General features: G+C 46.9%; 1 protein-coding gene and 1 pseudogene across 3 annotated transcripts in view; both read right to left on the bottom strand.

Annotated features, from left to right (window-relative positions):
- Positions 1-414: 414 nt before the first annotated feature.
- LOC146860710 (small ribosomal subunit protein eS26 pseudogene) lies at positions 415-768 on the bottom strand (annotated as a pseudogene).
- A 2,412-nt stretch (positions 769-3,180) lies between these two features.
- The window catches only part of INTS14 (integrator complex subunit 14), a 157,091-nt gene continuing 140,224 nt past the window's right edge, over positions 3,181-20,047 (bottom strand). For 2 of the 3 annotated variants that reach the window (XM_085644635.1, XM_085644633.1), the window contains exons 10-12: positions 10,620-10,738; positions 9,922-9,987; positions 5,234-5,890 (exon numbers count right to left, since the gene is read on the bottom strand). In XM_085644635.1, the coding sequence (XP_085500761.1) occupies positions 5,639-5,890; positions 9,922-9,987; positions 10,620-10,738 (437 nt within the window). In that variant the 3' untranslated portion in view covers positions 5,234-5,638. Of the gene's footprint in view, positions 5,891-9,921; positions 9,988-10,619; positions 10,739-20,047 lie in introns of all 3 variants that reach the window. The other variant, XM_085644634.1, reaches the window with a different exon arrangement.

Raw genomic sequence — 20,047 nt, 5'->3', positions numbered from 1 at the left:
TTTAAGTGGATACAGCCGGGGACATATACATTTGTTCAGATGCTGTATAAAGTTTGCTGAAACCTTACAAGGGCTGGCTAAGGTTTCATGACCTTGAATATTACAAATGTTTAAGCAGCTACTTTTCTTAGCGGTAGTGCTATAGTTGGCCTAATACGATTGCCAAATGTATTTATCTCATATCTTGAAGGCATAGCTTGTTTGACTTTTTCAAATAAGAGGCTGCTGCGACACAGTTTAGCCATGAGCAACCACTGTAGATCAACAAAGCAGAAGCTTGCTTATCCAACATTCCACACCAGTGCAATGTCATATCTGTGTTTTTGGCACTTTTTAAGGCTGGCAACAGCTCTGATGGTCATCGTCTAAGAGTCATCTGGTGTTCTTCATATTTTGGAAATCTGTACAGAGCTATCATTCTCGCATGGGCTTCAGTGGACCACCCGGAGGCTGGCCTGCAGGCCTAAACCTGGGTGGTAGGGTATGGTCCTCGCAGGCCTCACAGGAGCAGTTCCTGACGACCTTGCTGTGGATGGCACAACTGACGTATTAGTGCAGCTTCACATACAGTTTGGGCAGCATGTGTGATTCTAAGACACTGGCTTCAGAGATGTCCCTTAGAGTTGCTGCCTCAACAATGTTCCTGATGATAAACGTCTTGATTGCTTTATTCTTGGGTACACAGTGAGCACAGTTTGTGTAGCGGATGGGCTGAAAATGACCACTCTCTTTCTTGGCACATACCTTGTTCTTTTGCTTCCTAGCCATCTTGGATCCAAGGACTGAGTCAGTTGTAATGCAATCCAGAACAAGTCCTAGTATCCTCTTTGAGATATAGAAGAAAACATCAAGTAGATGCATCATCATCTTTTGGGAAGCTTTAGGAAAGATTTCCCATGATCAAAGATAACTATGGGATGAATGATGTTTGAATAATCAAATTGTATTCCGATTGTTTCTCTCGGGGGAGCCACACACCCATGACACTTAGATTTTTCATGAGCGCATTAAGGGAGTTCAACTCCTGACACATCCTTGTGCAATATGTTTTATTCATGGTCAATTTAGAGATTCAAATTGCAATTAAGAGCCCACAAAATAGCCAGAGATTATCTATACTAGACCAAACCAAGACTTTATTTCTGGAAACCCTAGACAGGTCGTATTTGGGACCATAAATACAGCAAATTGTGAAGGTGAAAAGATGAAGAGGAATGACTACAATCACCCAACAACCTCAAATCAGCCTACTGAAAATGGTACATCAGCTGAGTAGTAAAATGATGGTAAATTCAATTAATCTAATAGATTATTTAATTAAAGGGCCTTGAGACATCAGAAAAATAATTACTTGCAGTCTACTTTTGCAAATAATTTATGGTCTTGTGCAAACCGATAATCTCAGGTCAATGACTGCCAAGTTCTGTATTAAGCAAAGAATTCACTTGGCTCAACATTTTAGCTGGTTTAGCATTTACTCTGAGTATTCTAGTGGAACGTGACATTTAAGGAAAGAAATAAAGGTAACTTACCAGTAACAATCAGTTTGACCTTAAAGAGTTGTAGTTTCACGTGCTGTGCAATCCTCTCCCATCTTGTGTTGAATTCGGAACATTACATTGGTTGGGTTTTAAAAAAACTTTTTTTTTAAAGTTTTTGTTTTGTTTTCAGGGGTGTCTGAATGACTCGTGAAATCTGCAATACATCACAATACAGACCCCATCTTACATTATTTTTTTCCACTATAGGGTGCAGAGCAGTTTACTAGTGCCTTGTGTACAGACTGCACACAAAGCAACCAAACCCTTTGCTTTACAATGTTATTTTTGATCCAGAACCCAATTCCACTCCACCGCCGCTTCCCTGTATCACTCCATCAATAAAATACAACACTGCATTGTTCCTCTTCTGAGGGATTAAAAGGGGTGAATGTCCCAGAGGTTGTCCGTCCTTGGGACACAAAAACGTACACTTAATACTGGCCAGCTCATCAAAATCCCTAAAGGGTAGATTTCAACAGCAAATTTGTTATATATATTATCAGACCCTGCAACAAACCATAAATGGCAGCATCATCAGACCGTTGTGCACCAGAAACATTATCGTAACATTAACAAATTCCCCGACAGGATATCCCCCGACAGAACAATTCAACAACTCACACCCCCATAATAAAACTTTCACCTTTGCAGGAATCATCAGAAAATCCCTACATGGTTGTAACTGTGAACTGAGACTTCGCAGAAGGGAAAGTGAACTGGTCATAAAATTTCATACAGTAAAGAACGGCCTCAACAAATACCCCGAAATGTACTGTTAGCTGCATGAAGACTAATGTGGCATAATATTGCACTGTTCCTTTCAACAACTCATACTATACCTCTACTATGCCTTTGTTTACTATTGATTTATCTTGTCTGTCTATATGAACCGTTCCGGACCTGAAGGGCCTTACAATAATACCCAGACTGGATATTTGGGAAAGGATTTGTATCCCGTCTACTACATGTAAAATCCATGGCTATGGTGTCACTAGTGTGGAGTTTTGCTCTTTTGCACACACACCCTTCTATGCCTGATCTCTTTGAGTATTACACCTTTGGAATTAATCGGATGGTGTTCTCTCGGATTTTCTCCTATGCCCTGACCGGCAGAATTTTCAATCATTCAACTTTTGTTTTCTGCTCAGACACTCTCCTCTACTCCAGGATTATGCTGGACTTATATTCTTTACTGACCAGTGTAGTATATATCATCTCAACTTTGTGTCTGCATTATCACCTTCTCCTGTGTTTATTATATCCTGCATTCTCTAATTTCCCTTCCGCTGCCATTCCAAAAATTCTCAATATTATGGCAACTATTTGCCCAATCGGTTGATGTTCAGGGGCATGGAATCTGAATTTAAGAACACATGGGGACTGGGATGGATAAGCAAGGTCGGAGGTCAAACATGCCATCTTAAATTCTTTCGGAGGTGAGGGGCAAGGAATGTATGGCAGGGAGTGTTGGCCTGAATTGAAGCAGCAGACTTCCAGGAGATGTGCACATGTGTTGAGGGGATCGGGTGTTCCAGAGAGTGCTCATGTAGCCTTCCTCAACAGAAACCATGCTTATTCAAACCCTTCGCGGGGCGTAGTGTGGAGGAGAGAGATGGAGAAAAATAAACCTAGGCCCAAATGTGCTCCAAAGTATTTATTGGTTTTGATGATGTGGATCCAGACATTGACTTCACAGGGACACTATCACTGAGAAGAAGTCCAAAACTCTGGTAGACAATGCAGCGAAAGGAAGAAAAATGCTAATTAGTGAAGGGGCTGCAGAAGAGCACTGCCTTCCTTCCCAGTAAGCTCCTCTTTAGACGGTGACGGTGCTGGCACTGTACCCGTGAACACTGGTATAGTGCCAAAATCATTCACAAGTAAATGCAGTTACAAGTTAATTCCCGCAGAATGGGGACTAACGGAGGGTCCGTTTTTTAACGAACAGAATTCTGCACGGTATTGTATTTTTCGTGGGGTTTAATGGTAGGTGGAAAATGTAACTGATGTCATGGGGTGAGTCGGAAGTCTGGCAGGACTAGATAAGAAACGAAAGAAAGCTGGTTGGTGGGTAAGCATTACATTCTCCCCCCTGTGTTGATACGGGGTGGGGCAGGGCTGCATTGAATAAAAACACATAAACCAACACTAACACGCAGTGAGGACACATGACGGTGACAGGTGGGGGAGCTACATGAAAGCGGCTCATGTAGAAAATAAGAAAGGCATGCAGCCCCTCCCCCCTTACCCTAGAGCCCTCTGAAGCCCCCTCCATGCCTAGGAAGTGGGAGTATGAGGGGCTACAATGCCTCATGCTTCCCGGTAAAGTAGATTTAAAAGTAAAGGAACAGCGCAACTTGGGGTAGGTGTAGGTAATAAAACAAAGCGCAGCGAAGGAAATGAAGGTTTGAGTCCCGGCGTGGGCTCAACATCCTGTGAATCTGTGCAAATCACTCCCTCTCCCTGTGCCTAAAAATAGCACTACCTTGTTTGAAATGGACTGGTGCTTAAGTAATATACCGCGGTCCAATACCTTGGACAAAATGCTGGCTTTATGTAAGGAGGCCCCTCTGCACGATGAAACCACCCGCCGCTGTCACCGGTTGCCCCAGCCCTTCCGCATGCACAGCCAATGGTGGATAAAGAAAATGAAAAGCAGGATGCCTAATAAAAACAAGGCGGAAGAGACGCTGTGCGCAAGCAAAATATCCAGTCCGGGTGGGCGAGCCGAAAAGGAGACAGGGAGGGAACAAACAAGCCTCACTTGCAATGAAAAGCGAGCGTTCAGCATAAATTGTGACACGCACCAATCAAAAGCATGGGTGGAGGTTCCACCCCACTTCCAAAAGCAACCCGATAACAATAGATCTCGCAGAGCGAGCAGCACATGCGCTGTGACACTAGGCGAGACCTAAAAATGGATGGCAATACGTTGAAAATGTATTATCTTACCAACAATGGCATGCAGATTTTGGGACAGTGAATGTTATGGCAAGCAGCAACAAATCTAAGCTTATAGGTCAATATCTACATGAAAGACAACTCAAAGAAATGACAAGCTGCGCAACTTCTTGTAGATGTGAAAAACAGTTGACCAGCAAACAGAAAAAGTCTCCCTAAAGACAGCTTTCAATTAGATGCAAAGCTTAGGGGGGGGATTTAAAAAGGAGGCTCCAAAAATCCGACTTAGATTTCACCAGATAAACTTCACAGAGAGGAATACTGCTTTAAAACAGAAAGAGATACTTCTGTGTGCCTGACAGAAAGGGAATGATGTCAAAGGCATTCAGTTATACAATTATGAAGAAACAGCACCCCAAACATTTCCTGCTTGATCTGACAACCAGAGCTACTTTTTAGTGATAAAAGAACACCTTTATGGAGACTAGCGGAGTATGTACTCCCATTCGGAGCTGTTACCAGAGGATGCCATGTGTGGATCCAAGGACTCTACAATGTCTCTCAACCTGAACTGAAACTGAACAGTAGTTACCGACAAATAGACAATGGATTCCACCTGCATTACGAGAAAATGCTACTCAACGGTAAAATATAACTTGATGCCGCCATATATCACAGCACTAAAAGACATCAGTTTGAGGTTGTTTGCCATCAGCTATATCTTTAGCCATTGTTGTTTTTTAGGCGAGACGCGTCTAGCATCACATTTAATTTGTGGTATACAAATCCAGTACTACAAAACCCCTTTAATTTGAAAACATTGCAAATAAACTGAAAGTGAAAATATTCACTTTAAAAGTCCGGTGCTAGTCAAAGGACGAACATCTTCTGAGCCATGGCTAAAACAGTTCTTGTAGAAAAAGGTCTCATTTCAACAAACTATTGTACAATGTGGTGGGAAGAATTAATCCAAGCAGATCCATGAAGCTTTTCAGTTCACACACTCTAAATACACAGGATTTCCTCATTGCTCCTAAAGGTGCAGCTGACTTGCCAAATAAGACTTCATGTGCAACTTTTCTAGCTGTGTCTACATGGTGGCCCTTAATGTAGGAGTTTTCCATGCTGGCAAGAGTCTACAAGGAATCTGCAGGCTTCTTCAATGTGGCTCCATATGGATGTTCTAACGGTTCAATTCACATCCTTTCGGCACTGCTGCCAGAGAAGTCCGTCTGTAGGGGAGTGATATTTTGGTCGTAGGAGGCATACTCCGAAGTCCCAGTGCTGGTGATTTTCAGCTGTTGAGCAGCATGAGTGAGTTGGAATGCAGCATCGGGGTGGGCAGTTTCAGGCAGGAGCGTGCACTCTCTTTCCAGCATATCTGCCACACCTTTCAAAAGGTCCAGAAACCCGAACGCTAGGGCCGCCTTCCGCATGCGATTCAGTTCCTGCATAGAGAGAGCAAGATGGGAGCAACTGTTAGCATGTGCATCAGATGTATCAGAGTGCACTCTAGTCAACCATGATGTTAACAACCCTGATGTAAAATCACAAAACTCCTGACAAACCCAATCTCTTGTTCAAATTATGGTGGCTTCGAAGTCACCTCACCACTATTGCTTGGTCTAAATGGGGAGTCACTTATGGCTACAGCATCATAACATCCACTTACATTTTTAGTCCACTAACTATTCACAGTTTTGGTTTTTGAAAGATCTCCCTTGCTCGCTCACTCCAATCCTGATAGCAATTACTTAATGACCACTCAACTGTGTGCCATTTTGCTAATCTCCATGCAGTGCCATTTCAAAAACACTGACGTCCCACATCATGCATTCTTCTTTATCAATGGAACAGATGAGGAGGCTGTGCTCGAAAACTCATTTACCCAATTCAGAAACACGTGGTGGGTGGGTGTCATGGAAGATACAGGTGCCAAGTCTGATCCTCAGCATTTAATGGCACGGCACAGTATGAACCAGAGTATGGCAGGGATACTAAGCCTTTGTTGTGAACACCATTCAAGCATTCGGAAGAACAAGAGTCATCTTTGTGTTACACCACATGGGAAGAGAGCTTACTGACTGGTTCTGTGCACGTACTACCAGTGGTGGCTGCTCTGATTTTGGGGTGGCGAGGCAATGCGAATAGGGGGTGGGGTTGAATGTAATGCTTGCTCAGGCCCAGGGTGCCTGGGGCTTTTCTCCAACCCGGCTGTTGCAACACGAGTGCGCATGTCTGTTTGGCCGGGCGGTCAAACAGACATGCACACTTACAAGTGCTCGGCAGGATGGCCCCGCCCTAACCTCGGATAGCAGTATTGAAAAATAAAATAATAAGTGGTTTTATTATAATTTTTTCAGTGGGGCAACGATCCTCAGCCATAACTGAGGAGCCGCCCCTGCGTACTACCATATGCCAACAAAAGCTCACTACAGAAGCGTGCACTACTGTGAATATGAGAGCAGTCCCATATTTATTTTTATTTACGGCATTTTTCTATAGTGCTTCTTCACTGTGTGATATTAGAGTGCAACAATATTGGTTGATCACTGCAATCTTCTCATACGCATCTGCTTGACTAAGAGCAGAGAGCAGAAGTATGGACCTCCCCACACACACACACACACATACCATATACTTTCCCTTAACTAACTCTATGGTTATTAGTTATGTAATGTATATCGTTCAACAAATTATGTGTCAGTGATTTTATTTGTCATATAGCCTTGGGACATTTATGATGAGATGCAAGTGACTCACCACAAATATTACATTGTCTTATGTATTTAACTAAACACCGAGGATGGTAGGCACATTCACATGTGCATCAATCTCTTATTCCCCTTCACTCCATTCATTGCATAAGCACAGCAACACGATAAGAGCAAGCCACTACTCATCACGCACTATGTCAAACTCTGTGAAGCAGTGGGCTATCTGTGCATCATTGTGCTTTGGTGCTCCAATAGGGGTATGAAGGAATATATACAAGTACAATACAGAACTGTTTCATACAGCATCATTAAATACAGCAGTCGCTTACTTTCAATCCAGAAATTTTTGTTGACCTACTAATCTTGACAAAGCATGGCCAGCCAGCTTGAAGAATATGCATTACAGTTTTACTGGCAAAACCATATGGACATTAATTCTTTTCAGATCTCAAGATAATCTGCATTCCATCTGCTGAGGTTGTGAGTTTACATCTTGCCATTTGTCAAGAGCAACAGGAAGGAAGGACACCACCTGGAATGGGATGCATGGGGCTGGTATCTTTGACTCCAAGGTAAAGGAGGCGAAAGAAGAAAAAGCACCATGTACCAAAATGAGTGAAATTTAGCACCAGTTGCAGCCATTGACTACATCAGCCAATGGCAGACCAAATATGTACAAACTGACGAGACACGTGAGAGAGAAGCGGGAGCTGCATGGGGGTCTCTTGAGTTATGGGATCAGTTGGAAGCTGCCAACACTTGGGGACATTCACACCACTCTTGCATACTGTCATCATACTCCTCTACAGTCTACATACCACATAAATGATGGCTAACAGGCAGTGAAGCCACAGACTAAAGGTGAATAAGCACTTTCTTCAGCAAAGCAGACCAGAAAATTCCCCATGGGAGGCACAATTGTGGGGACAGTGCAGTTATCTCTGGCCCTCACTGGGAAAATGAGGCGGGATGGGGTAGATGCACATCAATCTTGTCAAGCTACAGGGCCAGTGTGAAGGCGGTGATGATAGAGGTGTGGTGTATAAGGTATCAGCAACATTGTTACTGGAGGGAGCAGACCAGAATACATGGCCGCAGCCAACAGTATGGTAGGAGGAGGAAACCTGGCCCATGTCCGAGCCAAACAAGTACTAGTGTGAGGACCCAGAGTGTAGTCAAGGAGCAGCAGTCATGCATGATCTGCGAATATGCAGCAACTGGGCTCAAATGGTCGAACTATGTTGCTGGGACATACAGGGGCAGCTGTCAACTGGCCATCAAGTAATACGTTTTAGGTTCATCACATTCCTACCAAACATTATTCAACCGCCCTGGTCCTGCACGGTAGAGGAGTGTCTGTTTCATGGCGGAGAGCAGAGAAAATGGAATATTGTTCGAGGAACTGCGGGCAGCAGCAGATGGGGAAGAGGCATCATGGAATTACTAGGCTAACAACTATCTCCTATTAACAAATCCTGCCTTTTGTCTCTAGGATGGTTATTCGCTCCACCTGGAGCCACGACCAACGGACAGTATGGCCAAGTAATGAACTACTTGTGATTTCTACCCTGAGCCTGGGGAATACATAACTGCCAGCCAATACTCCTACATTTTCTCTTCCCTACACTGACAGGTAAAGAGTGTGTGAAAATGCTCTTCACTGATCATCTTCCTAACTAAAATGTCAAAAACCAACAGCTGAACAGAAGCAGGGCTCTGTTGAGCCCCACTGGACTTAGTAGCATTGGACGTCTTGCAATCTGCGTTTCGAAGAGTTACACCGGGAAGGGCCCAAGATAGTTTCAAGTCCAATTTCCGCCCCAACAAAGATGGGACAAATCTGGAATTATTTTTCACTGGACTGAACTAAAAAAAAAACATTGCCCTTCATGAAGTGCTTCGCGGCCGACAGAAACTCACCAAGCATTAGAACACTAGTGCCAACCAGGACCGGCCTGACAGTCACTGAAACTACAAAGCTTCAGTGAAGAACCGGGACCATCAATGGAACGGTGATATCTTATCAAGTCAACCTTTCAATAAGAAGTAATTGTAGGGGAGCAGCACAGAGAATATACTGCACTAACATATTGTTGCAGATTTCTTGGCCTCCTATAATACAAAGAGCTTGATCCACCCACATGGGCAATGATCAATCCAGTAAGCAAAAACAGAATTCCACAAAGGGTTGGTACACATAGAAAGCATTAGGTGTTAAATAACCAGATGTATTACACGTCACAGAAAATTGAGCCTTCTCTTGACCTGTGACCTATCCAGAGAATCAACATCTTTACAGATCATACTTGCCACAAGAATATCCATAGCAGCCTTCTTCTCTCCCAGTAACACAAGGAAACTCTCCCCGAGTTCTGTGAGTTTGACAGGCCCATGCTCTTCCACAACAAGTCACATGGTACTGCCTTCCCCAACTCCCAGAACCTGTAACCTGACTGTAGACTGGTCAGCTTTGTTCTTCATATCAGCTTTAACAAGATCAAAATAATCTCCAAATATTCCTATGGTTTTGTGCCATCGCTGGCTAGCATTTCTGCACAAAGTAAAATTACGCTTCTAATCCAGGAGTATCAAGATGGGCTTAGTAATGTGATAGCCTTGCGAGTTATTCAGTCAGTGAGATGGCCATAAAGGCTGAGAGTGGTCCCTGAAAGTAATCTGTAATACCTGGACACTCCCACTACAAACTATGGGGCCCTACTTCAGACTGCCAGAACACTTCAGCAACCATTCCCATTACATACCTTGTAGAACGTCTGTGTCTTCTCTGGAAGTTTTCTTGCATTTCTTAAAATTTTCTGTACATCTGTCTACAGGAGGAAGAAAGGCCTGGTGATTATACTGAAACATGATTTTTTAGAGAAATGGAGAAAGATAACTGGGACAGCTGTGTGCCAATCAACAAAACTGTATGGCTGTATTTCTATGGCCTACAATTACAACCTAGTCCAGCGTTTGGCGGTAGCAATAATTAGTTGCAACTATTGCTACACTCAACAGTACTCTCACTCGGACACTGAAGGGATGCTAGTTGCTAGTTGTGGCCAGACCTGCAGGTGAGGAGGCAGAAATTACTTTCCAATACGTAATTAAGCTTCTCTGCAATCTTAGGCGTTAGCAAGCATTAGTGCCAACGATATACCCTAAACAGGAGATAACAAAAGGGCAATATACGCTCAGCCTCCTGAAGGGAAATTAAGTCAGTGCACTTGGTAAATTACTGGATCTTGTATATTTCTGTGCACAGCACTGGGCCAAGACACAACATTACACTAGTCTAATAATCAAGCATCTATAATGAGAGATCAGGTGCCTTCACCTCAATCTCACCCTATCTGCCTGGACTTGACAGCTACATGGTGGGAAAATATATTGCTCATGGAGAGGTGTACCAACAATCAGAGGCTGACTTTGACCTATGAAGATCATGGGCAGTGCTTACCTGTAGGCCACTTGGCTTGATCCAAACAGTCACATTCTGAGCATAACTTCGCTTGGCGTTGGGCTGTAGTGGAAAGGGACTCTTGTTGTCATCATCCCCATAAGGATTCTCTTTGGCATCTAGAAGAGCAGAAATGAATGCAATTAAAGAACTTGACCATTGTCCTTTACTACAGTCAAAAGAAACTCTTGCATCAATGTACAAGAAACGTGCTTACTGCTGAAAATAATTAATAGTCCGGATTACTGGGACTCTTGCACTTGTGTCTGAGGACTAGAAAATTACGGATTGACACAAATTATTTTACAGGTCTTCCAAGCCTACATGGTCTTTTAAAGGAAAGAATACTTTGTAAGGATGTGTTTAGTAAAGTAACATTTAAATAATACTTCCGCTATATGCCAAACATATTTAGGCAACTACATTTTCACCACCAGCTACCGTGAAGTTGTCATCACATGTGTGCTTATTACATGTACATACCTTAGTACACGTGAGCAGTGCAACAAAATTGGTGTTCTATGTTTTAGAACTTTATCTATCAGTAGCATGTCTTTATTGATTGTATTGGTGCGGACAGAGACAGATTTTAGTCAAGTAAAGGTTGAGAATAAGATCATAAAGCTGTTCTTAACAAAAGGCTGCGTCATGAAGCTGTCCTTAACAAGTGATATTGTGTCTTTAGGCATTTGGACAATGTTTGAGAGTGATCATTATATCTGATATAGCCTATACAAAAATCTGTTACAAATAGAAGTAAAAGAAAAGCGCACCACCCTAGGTCACGATAATTTGAGATGGCATCCCTAAGGAAAGTCATGTGCAATACCTTCTAACCCCATGCATTAGTAGTCATGGGATGGCTAGTTGCTCCATACCTGTAGTTGTTTTTAAGGATCAAATAGTAAGCACAGTCGTGTTTAAATAAGGTCAGTATGCCACCTAAATATCCAAATGAAAGGGACATGTCAATTTGTGTCAAGCGGGATCACAATAATGGTCTCGCCATATAAAGCGATCACTCACCCAGATAAGTTTTTTCGCCGTGCTAGTATTTCACCAATGCAGGGAATCATTAACTGTAGATTCAGGTAAGAATCTGTAGAAAACCCAGATATATATAACCATTAATTAGGTTGTGGCTGGCACCCTACGTTTTCCCCATCTTCCTATGTCTCATTGTGGCAGTATTAGCTAAATATATTTGAATCAACTGATGTATTTAATTTCAGTATTTAGCTCCCAGTAAGTAAAGTATTCAGTTTGTGGTCAATAGACACCAGGGGGCATATGTATCAAACGATTTTGTATTCGCAAACGCTGCGATTCGCAAAAAAACAGCGTTTGCGAATACAAAATCGCAAAATGAGATGTATGAGCCATTTTAGCATCGCCTCATTAAGGAAATCGCAAATTTTGCGATTTCTTAACTTTGCGTAAGCATTTAAGGAATCGCAAATTGTGATTCCTTAAATGCTGTGTAACACGCACCCAAGTTGTGCGATTTCTCCTTAAGAAATCGCAAATTACCACCAACTTCAAGTTGGTGGTAATTTACGATTTCTTTGAAAAATGCACTTTTTGGCAGTTTTCAAAGTGCCATGTGGCGCACATACATGCCCTATGCGCACACATGCTAATTTCAGGGGTGCATCAGGGTGTCATCATGACAGTTATTCTCAATTTGCGATTAGCAAATTGCGATTCGCAATTTGAGAATGACTTCCCATTCATTGTTATGGGCCTCCTGGCCCATAGGAATGAATGGGAAGGTATTCCTTAATTGCGATTTCTTATTTTGCTAATCGCAATTAAGGAATATTAAGAATTCGCAAAATATGTGCGAATTTTTAAATACATCCCGTTTTGCAATTCTCAAATAGAGATTCTCAAAAAATCGCTATTTGAGATTCGCAAATGGAGATTTTGATACATATGCCCCCAGGTCCGTGTACAGCCCCTGTAAGGTATAAAATTAAAGTATATCAAATACAACAAAAAGTCTATAGAGAGGGAAGGCAGAGTGTAAGCCGTTCTCGAACTTACCACTACGGCGTTTGTGGCGTAACCGATGGCGTTCTGAGTGCGCGCCATGTTGGATCGCGGTTTTAATTGCCGAAGAGAGGAGTGGCCTAGCGCCGATGGAGTGAGCAGCAAGGCTCGTGAGCTCCAGTCGGCCGGCCGCCATCGACTGCCATCCTGAAGCCCTCATTGGGTCACGAGGCCCTACAGCACACCTCCGCAGCCGTGAGAACGGTGAGAGGTGTCCTAGAGGAAAGGTGAGCCTGTCCAGCAGCCCAAGTGCAAGAACTTTGGAAACGGAGAGCGAGCCACGTGTTCACGCCAGATGGCGGCGCCCAACGTACAGTGAGGCGACCGGGACAAGCATCGGCCCTCTCAATGTATTTGAAGGGGACGGAGGGAGCCTGAAGTGCCGCCCTCCCCGCCTCTTGCGCCGAGCTGAGCAATCAACCAGGAGGCCCCATGGGGCTGAGAGCGGAGGAGCTGGACACGGCGGTTGCGGTTGGGAGCAGCGGTAACATGGCGGCGCCCGCCAAGTGCAGCGGGGGCTAGAACCTGCGCTGATCTGCCGGCGCGACCCTGCTCGGGACCTGGAGGGCCCCTCCCCGCCCACTGTGCAGGACTGAAATGCCGGGCACGGAGCCCCTTAAAGTAAGCCTTGCAAGGAGGGCGGTGGGGAGGAGCTTGGTGCTCCGAGGCCCCGTGTGGCAGATCTGGGGGCTAAGCTGGACAATCACCGGAGGGGCGGCGATACCCGACTGCCCCCAGGGGAGCTGTGCGGTGCGAGCGTAGCGGGCGGAGTGGTAGCGAGGTGACGGCACACGTGGGGCACTGCGGGAGCTGGGGCAAGTGCAGGATTCCATGCGCTTGCCTGCATGAGGTGGAGAGGGGCCTGGAGTGCCTTCCCCTCGCTCCCCTGCACAAGTTCAGAGTGCAGAGCCTGGAGGCCCCTTGAAGTACTCTCAGGGGAGTGAGGCAGTGAGAGGATCGGGACCCCTGAGGCCCAGCAAGACGAACCTGGCAGCTGCATGGGGCAGACATAGGAGGCAGAGGCAACTGTGGGACCCCAGGTGACTGCTGTCAGAGCCCTGTGAGGAGCACAGTTTATAGCAAGGTATAGAACAAAGTTTATACCAGCACTGGAGCGGCCAGCAGAGACTGAGACTGTCCTTGTGAGGGCGGGAGGTGGAGAGGCCCCCTGCACCCCCCTGGGCTCTGAGGTGGAATGCAGTGAGCCCGGGCTTAGGGTTATCGACAAACACCCCAAGCAGGAAACACCAGTGCAATGACACGGCGAAGGTGACTGAGGCGGCGGACCTGAAGCCAGCGAGGACAAGGCTTACGCGCCCTATAAGCCGGGAGGCCCTGGGGACCCCTAGGAACAGAGGAGGTCTGAGTGAAGGAGCCTGAAGGAGCCTGAAATGCTTCTGCAATGGGAAAGCGGGCTCTAGAGCTACCACTGCTGGGCCCTCATTCATAGAACGGCAGGGAGATCTCCCCACCACACGTAGCCCCGGGAGGCGCCTTGGGAGAACACAGATTCGGAGGCATCTGCGCCCAGCTGAAGCAGGGCCGAGGTAATGCATTGGGCCAAGGAGCAGCGAGATCCAGAGTCCCCAGGCAGGCCCAGAGAGGGGTGCAACCAGACCTGTATTGCTCATGTGGGTGCGCTGGCGGGGACGGTGAGACAGCAGCAGGCAGCTAACGCAGAAACGGATGTGCCTGCCCTGGGTCTGAGTTGGAGGAAGCATTGGACCGACGAGCGCCTGCCGAAACAGACGACCTCCAAGGATGGCAGGAGTAGCCTGAAGCGTCCCATGAGTACGCGCACCGCCAGGAGCGCCATAGAGCGAGAAGGCGCCATGGGGAAGCCCCTCAAAAAGAAAGACAAGGAAGAGACCCCGACAGGTAAGCCCTCAGATGAGAAAGAGAGGGCCTCGACGCAGAGAAAGCATCCTGGAGACCCCACGCTGCAGGATATACTGCAAGCTATTACCTCCTCCAGTGATCGACTGGAAGGTAAAATTGACTCATTGAGCCTTGACATGGGATTGCTTCGAGAAGACCACAAAAAGCTGGCAGACCAGGTCAAGGCAAATGAGGGGGAACTAGCTGAAGCACTGCCGGCTCTCACAATAATGAAGCAACGAATGACCACGCTGGAAACTAAAGTGCGAGTGCTGGAGGGCAGGACCGAAGACGCCGAAGCAACCTGATAATCATAGGCCTACCTGAGAAAAATGAAGGCCGCAGCATGACAGACCACCTGGAAAAGTGGCTCAGAGAAGAAGTAGCGCCGAACGGCTTATCAAATTTCTTTGCCCTAGAAAGGGCACACCGTGTCCCTGCAAAGCTGCCTCTACCGGGAGCACCACCGCGGGTGGTGATAGCGAAACTCCTTCACTATAAGGACAGAGATCATATCCTTACCGAGGCGCGCCTCAGAGGAGACATACAAGTAAATAACTCCATGGTGCGCATCTTCCCTGACTTCTACCGAGAAGTGCAAAGGCATAGGGGATCCTACCGGGACGTGAAGCAGAGGCTGCGGCAACTGAACTACAAATACATGATGCAGTATCCGGCCACGCTGTTTGTCACCATGGACGGGGGTACGGAGTTCTTCAGAACCCCCCAGGAGGCGTTGGATGGCTGGACCGGCATGGAGGAGCAGAGCTGCCAAGGGACCCTGAGAAGAGAAGGCGACGAGAAAACCGGTCCAGGAACCGGCGGACCGGGACAGAGACTGGCACCTTCGCAGGAGGAGACGCAGCTTAAACAGCAGAGCGCGAAGCAAGTTTTAGCGCTGATCAGTGGAAATGTGAGGAGCCAGGTCCCCCAGGAGGGCAGTGAGACTGCAGCAGAATCCGGCTCAGAGAATGGGTCCAGCGACTCTGAGGCGCAGAGTTTGATACTCCCGGACGTCACCCTGCAGACGGCATATGACATTGTTTAGTGGATAAAAGCGGTGGACCGAGATGGACAGATCTGAACTGCTGCAAGGCGCTCCTGCCTCTGCAATAAGGTACAGGGGTTGATAAGGTGGGAATGCTGCGGGGAGGACCTCTGACATTACGGAGGGAGATGGCGGCCGCAGAGACTGGGAGAACACTGGCGAGTGGCCTTCCCCTGGGACTGACTGATCAAACTGCAAGCAGTCACTTGTAGACATTTCAAACTAGTTTGGATGGTTTTTTTTTCCTGCTTGTCCTGGGAAGTGGGAGTTGGGACAATGATTAATGTTGAAATGGGGGGAGAGGGGGTGGGCGGGAGACACCTTGAGTTGTAGCATACAATGCACCACACGGGTTTGAGAGGGGGGGGGGCACAGGGGGCACTGCCAGAGAGACGAACGAGGCACAGTAATACCCGATAATGGCTGACAAACAGCAATACAAGTGCATGACCTGGAATATTAGGGGAATGCATACAATGTCAAAACGCCACAAGGTCCTCTCATACATTAGAGGGCGGGGAGCCCAGATAGCTCTTCTGCAAGAAACGCACCTAACGCAGAAGGAGGGACAGGCACCACAGAGACAGTGGAAGGGGTAGCTCTTTTACACCATTTACTCGGCCTACGCGCGGTGGCACTAATATGGGTTCAATCGGGAGTCCCCTATCAACTGAAGAGCTCCATGGTATATCCCGAGGGTCGATATGTAGCCATAAAGGAAAGACTAGAGGGTCGAGAGATTATTATAATCCGTGTCTACGCCCCTAATGTAGAGCAGCCGGCCTTTTTCACAACATTGAGTCACAGACTAGCACAATATTTCCCAGGTACTGTTATAGTGGGAGGCGACTTTAACAGCGTAGATGACACACTTTTGGACAGATTTCCACCCCCCATTACGAAACACTCAAGCGGCGCGCGCCTCTAATGCATTCACTACATGGAGATAGAGCTGGGGCCTGATAGATGAATGGAGAACACTATACCCACAGGAAAGGGACTACTCTTACTTCTCAGTGGTCCATGAGGTGCATGCGTGGCTAGATGCCTTCCTATGCTCAGTAGATGCTCAGCGTCATGTCATTGCTGCGGAATACCTTGCAAGAACCATCTCAGATCATAATCCGCTAATTCTGTCCCTGAAATGGGCCCACCCGGCAACAACGATTCCTACGTGGAGACTTTGCCCGGACACCCTGGAAGACCAGGTCTTCCGGGAAGAGATTAGGGGCGAAATAGCGCACTATTTCTAAACTAATGCGGGAACGGCCGCATTGCTGAACACAGAGTGGGACACTTTTAAAGTGGTCCTGAGGGGCCAATGCATTACACGTGCCACCGGTGTCAGGCGCGTCATCTTGAGAGAAGTAGAGGATGCAGAGACAGCTCTCAGAGAGGTAGAATGCAGAAGGCCAGGGCACCTGGAGCTTCAACAGGCACTCTTAAATGCTAAGGAAGAAGTGGCGAAGCAGACGGTGGGCTTAGAAGCTTCGATTACAAGAAATACTTGGGAGAGTACGCATGCTGAGAGGGACAAGTCAGGGTCGCTCCTGGCATGGCTGACAAACCCGGTGCATAGAGGTCCCCCCTGGTGGAGATAGAGGATGAGTGGGGGGGGTTAGACACTTCACACAAGAAAAGATCAATGAGGTCTTTGCCTGCTACTATGCCAAACTATACAGGAAGACGTGCAAAGGCGGGCCTACGGACGCACGGGAATTCCTGGCCGACTTGCGGCCGACGAGCCTGAGCCCGGAAGAGCAGACATCACACAGCGGGAGGGTGCGGGTTGCCATCAAGGGCATGACGTGAAACAAAACCCCGGGCACAGACGGACTACCGGCCGAATTCTATCCAATGTACGCGAAGAGCTGCCCCCACCCCCGCCTGGTTACAATGTACCAAGAGGGCCAGAGAACTCGGAGAGTTGCCAGGGAGGCCCTTATTGTCCCAGTACCCAAGCCTGGGAAGGAATTATACGACTACACGGCTTACAGGCCGCTATCCATGTTAAACATGGATTATAAAACCCTGAGTACAATTCTTGCGACGCGCTTACTCCCTCACATGTCCAACCTGGTCCACGCGGACCAGGCGGGGTTTATTCCGGGGCGGAATACGGCCATAAATATTAGACAACTCCTGGCCGTGATGGATTCTGAGGGGTACGACAAGCGAGAGGCGGCAGCATTCGCAGTCGACATAGAGAAGGCATTTGACAGCCTGGAGTGGTCGTACCTATATGAAGTCCTGGCCAGGATGGGTATGGGGGAGGGATTTCTGGCATGAGTGAAGCTGCTATAAGCATCCCTTACGGCCCGAGTTGTGGTACTGTAAATTTCGGAAATCATGTTGGTAGCATGGTCCTACCCTGCCGATTTTGGTATCAGCGAACCGCAAATGACTAATGCGGTATGTATGAGTGTTTTCGTCATATGTCACCGATGAATTCACCGTGTATACGATACAACATGTCGAACCCTCGGGTTCCATTTTAAAAGGGTAACCATTTTGTGGTTGCCCTCACATAGGCGATGCTTTGAGGCCATGCCTAGGCCTAAAGGACACGCAATCTTTCTTTGACTTCTTTGTGACCTATGCAAACTGACTCCGCTGCCCGAGGTCAATCCTGTCCGGCCGGTTCCTTTTACTGCGGCCTTATGGGATTAGCATCAGGGCCCGACACATCATAAAGTCGTGTATCCCACGCGACTTCTGACTAATCCCTTTCACACCTGACTCTGTTTCCTACTTTATGGCTTGTTTTATGAGGAAGAGGTGTCCGTTTTATTGGGGTCTGCTGATATCTGATGAGGGTTCTGAGCCTCGCTGGGTAAATAATTATGTGCTGATCGAGCTGAAATGTGGGATTATCATCATGACTGTGCTCTTTCTTTGAAGCGAAAACATGTGAACGACCACTTGTAAAAGAGGGGCGGTGTCGCCCAGAGCGTAATATTCTGTATATAAGAAAAGACTGGTTTTTGGTTGGGAGCAGTCTCCTGAGAACATACATCGTGTTGTACTTCTCGGATACCTGTGATTGGTCTGCAGCCAATAAATACGATCTTTGACTTCACCTAGAAGACTCTGTGTTTCTGTGGTCCAAAACAGGAAGAACTCGAAGTCTTCAGGTGTGTCCCCTGGCACCGCTGGGATGGTTCTGAAAAACCCAGTACTTCATTTGGCGCCCAACTCGGGTCGATTTCAGCGGTACCGGTCCAAGCCAGAGGTTCGTGAGGAGCTTCGTGTGAAAATTCTGGAGGAAGGCCGCCACTTCATCGACCCCTGCATGTCGACGTGGTCCGAAAGTCTTTACTGCGAGGTTCTCCGCGTCCCGACGGCTACAAAGGACTGCTGCCCTGACTATCGCCCTGTCTTGGACCCTTGATGATTTGGTAGAGCGAAACGATTTAACGAGTCTTCTGGTGACGTCATCGATACCTCAGCGATACCTCAGTTGAGTATAAGTGGAGCGTCTCCCAGTCCTTAGTTTGGTTTGGTATCCCTTCGGGATCGCTTTGATTTGGAACTTGCAAGTGCCAAAGCCGAAGGACTCGTGTATTCACGAGACTATCGTATTCCATAATCCTTTGAAGTTTGAAACTAGACTAGTGAGCGACGATGCCTGGTTTTAGTAGATTTGGAAATTTGCTTTGTTTGGGTTGTAATAGGGACTCCCGATTAGAGGATTCGTGTCCGGTTCCTCCAATTGGAACTCCAACGTATGAGCTTTATGTGAAACATGGCGTGGGCCCCATTGCGTATAATGAAGTATGGATCCGATACACCAGGAAGGATGGTGTTTTAAAATGGCCCCAAAATGGTAGTTTCGACACAGAAATCCTAGATAACTTAGAGGTTAAATTATTTAAAAAGAAAGCCCGGCTGGCGATGTTTGATTCTTTCCGCCTATGGCGAAAGGAAGCCAAGCAAAAAGAAATTAAATTAGCCAAGAAAAATAAAAGAGAGAAAGGTATGTCGATAATGCAAGCAGCCTTGCAGTTCAAAGATCATGAAGAAGAACAGATGAATGAGCAGCTGCACAGGCAACGTAAATTAGTGATTGATAAATGCTACCCAGTTTTGCCCCCCCTTCAGCAAGGTGCGTCAGAAGAAAAGGAGAAAGATCCCCTAATGTCACATTTGCTGAGTTCGCCACCCCCGTATGCTACAGCGCCTCCGCAGCCTTTAAATGTACAGCCTCTAGTTAACTTGCCGCAAGCTTTCCCGCAGCCGCCAGCTCCTCCTCAGCCGGCTCCTATGCCTACGGCGCAGCCCTCTCAAGGGCCGCCGGTTTCGCTGCCTATCTCTTCTGCGCTTCCTGCGACTTTACCTAGTACATCAGCTGCCTCCCTTGACGCTCTCCCTGATACGACCCCTGTACCTGTATCTGCACCCGTTTTTCTTCCCTCTGTCTTTCCCCCTGTTCTTGCCTCAACCTCTCCTT

Source organism: Triturus cristatus, chromosome 3_1 (assembly GCF_964204655.1).
Source record: "Triturus cristatus chromosome 3_1, aTriCri1.1, whole genome shotgun sequence".
Classification (NCBI taxonomy): domain Eukaryota; kingdom Metazoa; phylum Chordata; class Amphibia; order Caudata; family Salamandridae; genus Triturus; species Triturus cristatus.
The sequence above is the reverse complement of the archived record's forward strand: the minus strand, read 5'-3'. Positions and strand labels throughout refer to the sequence as shown.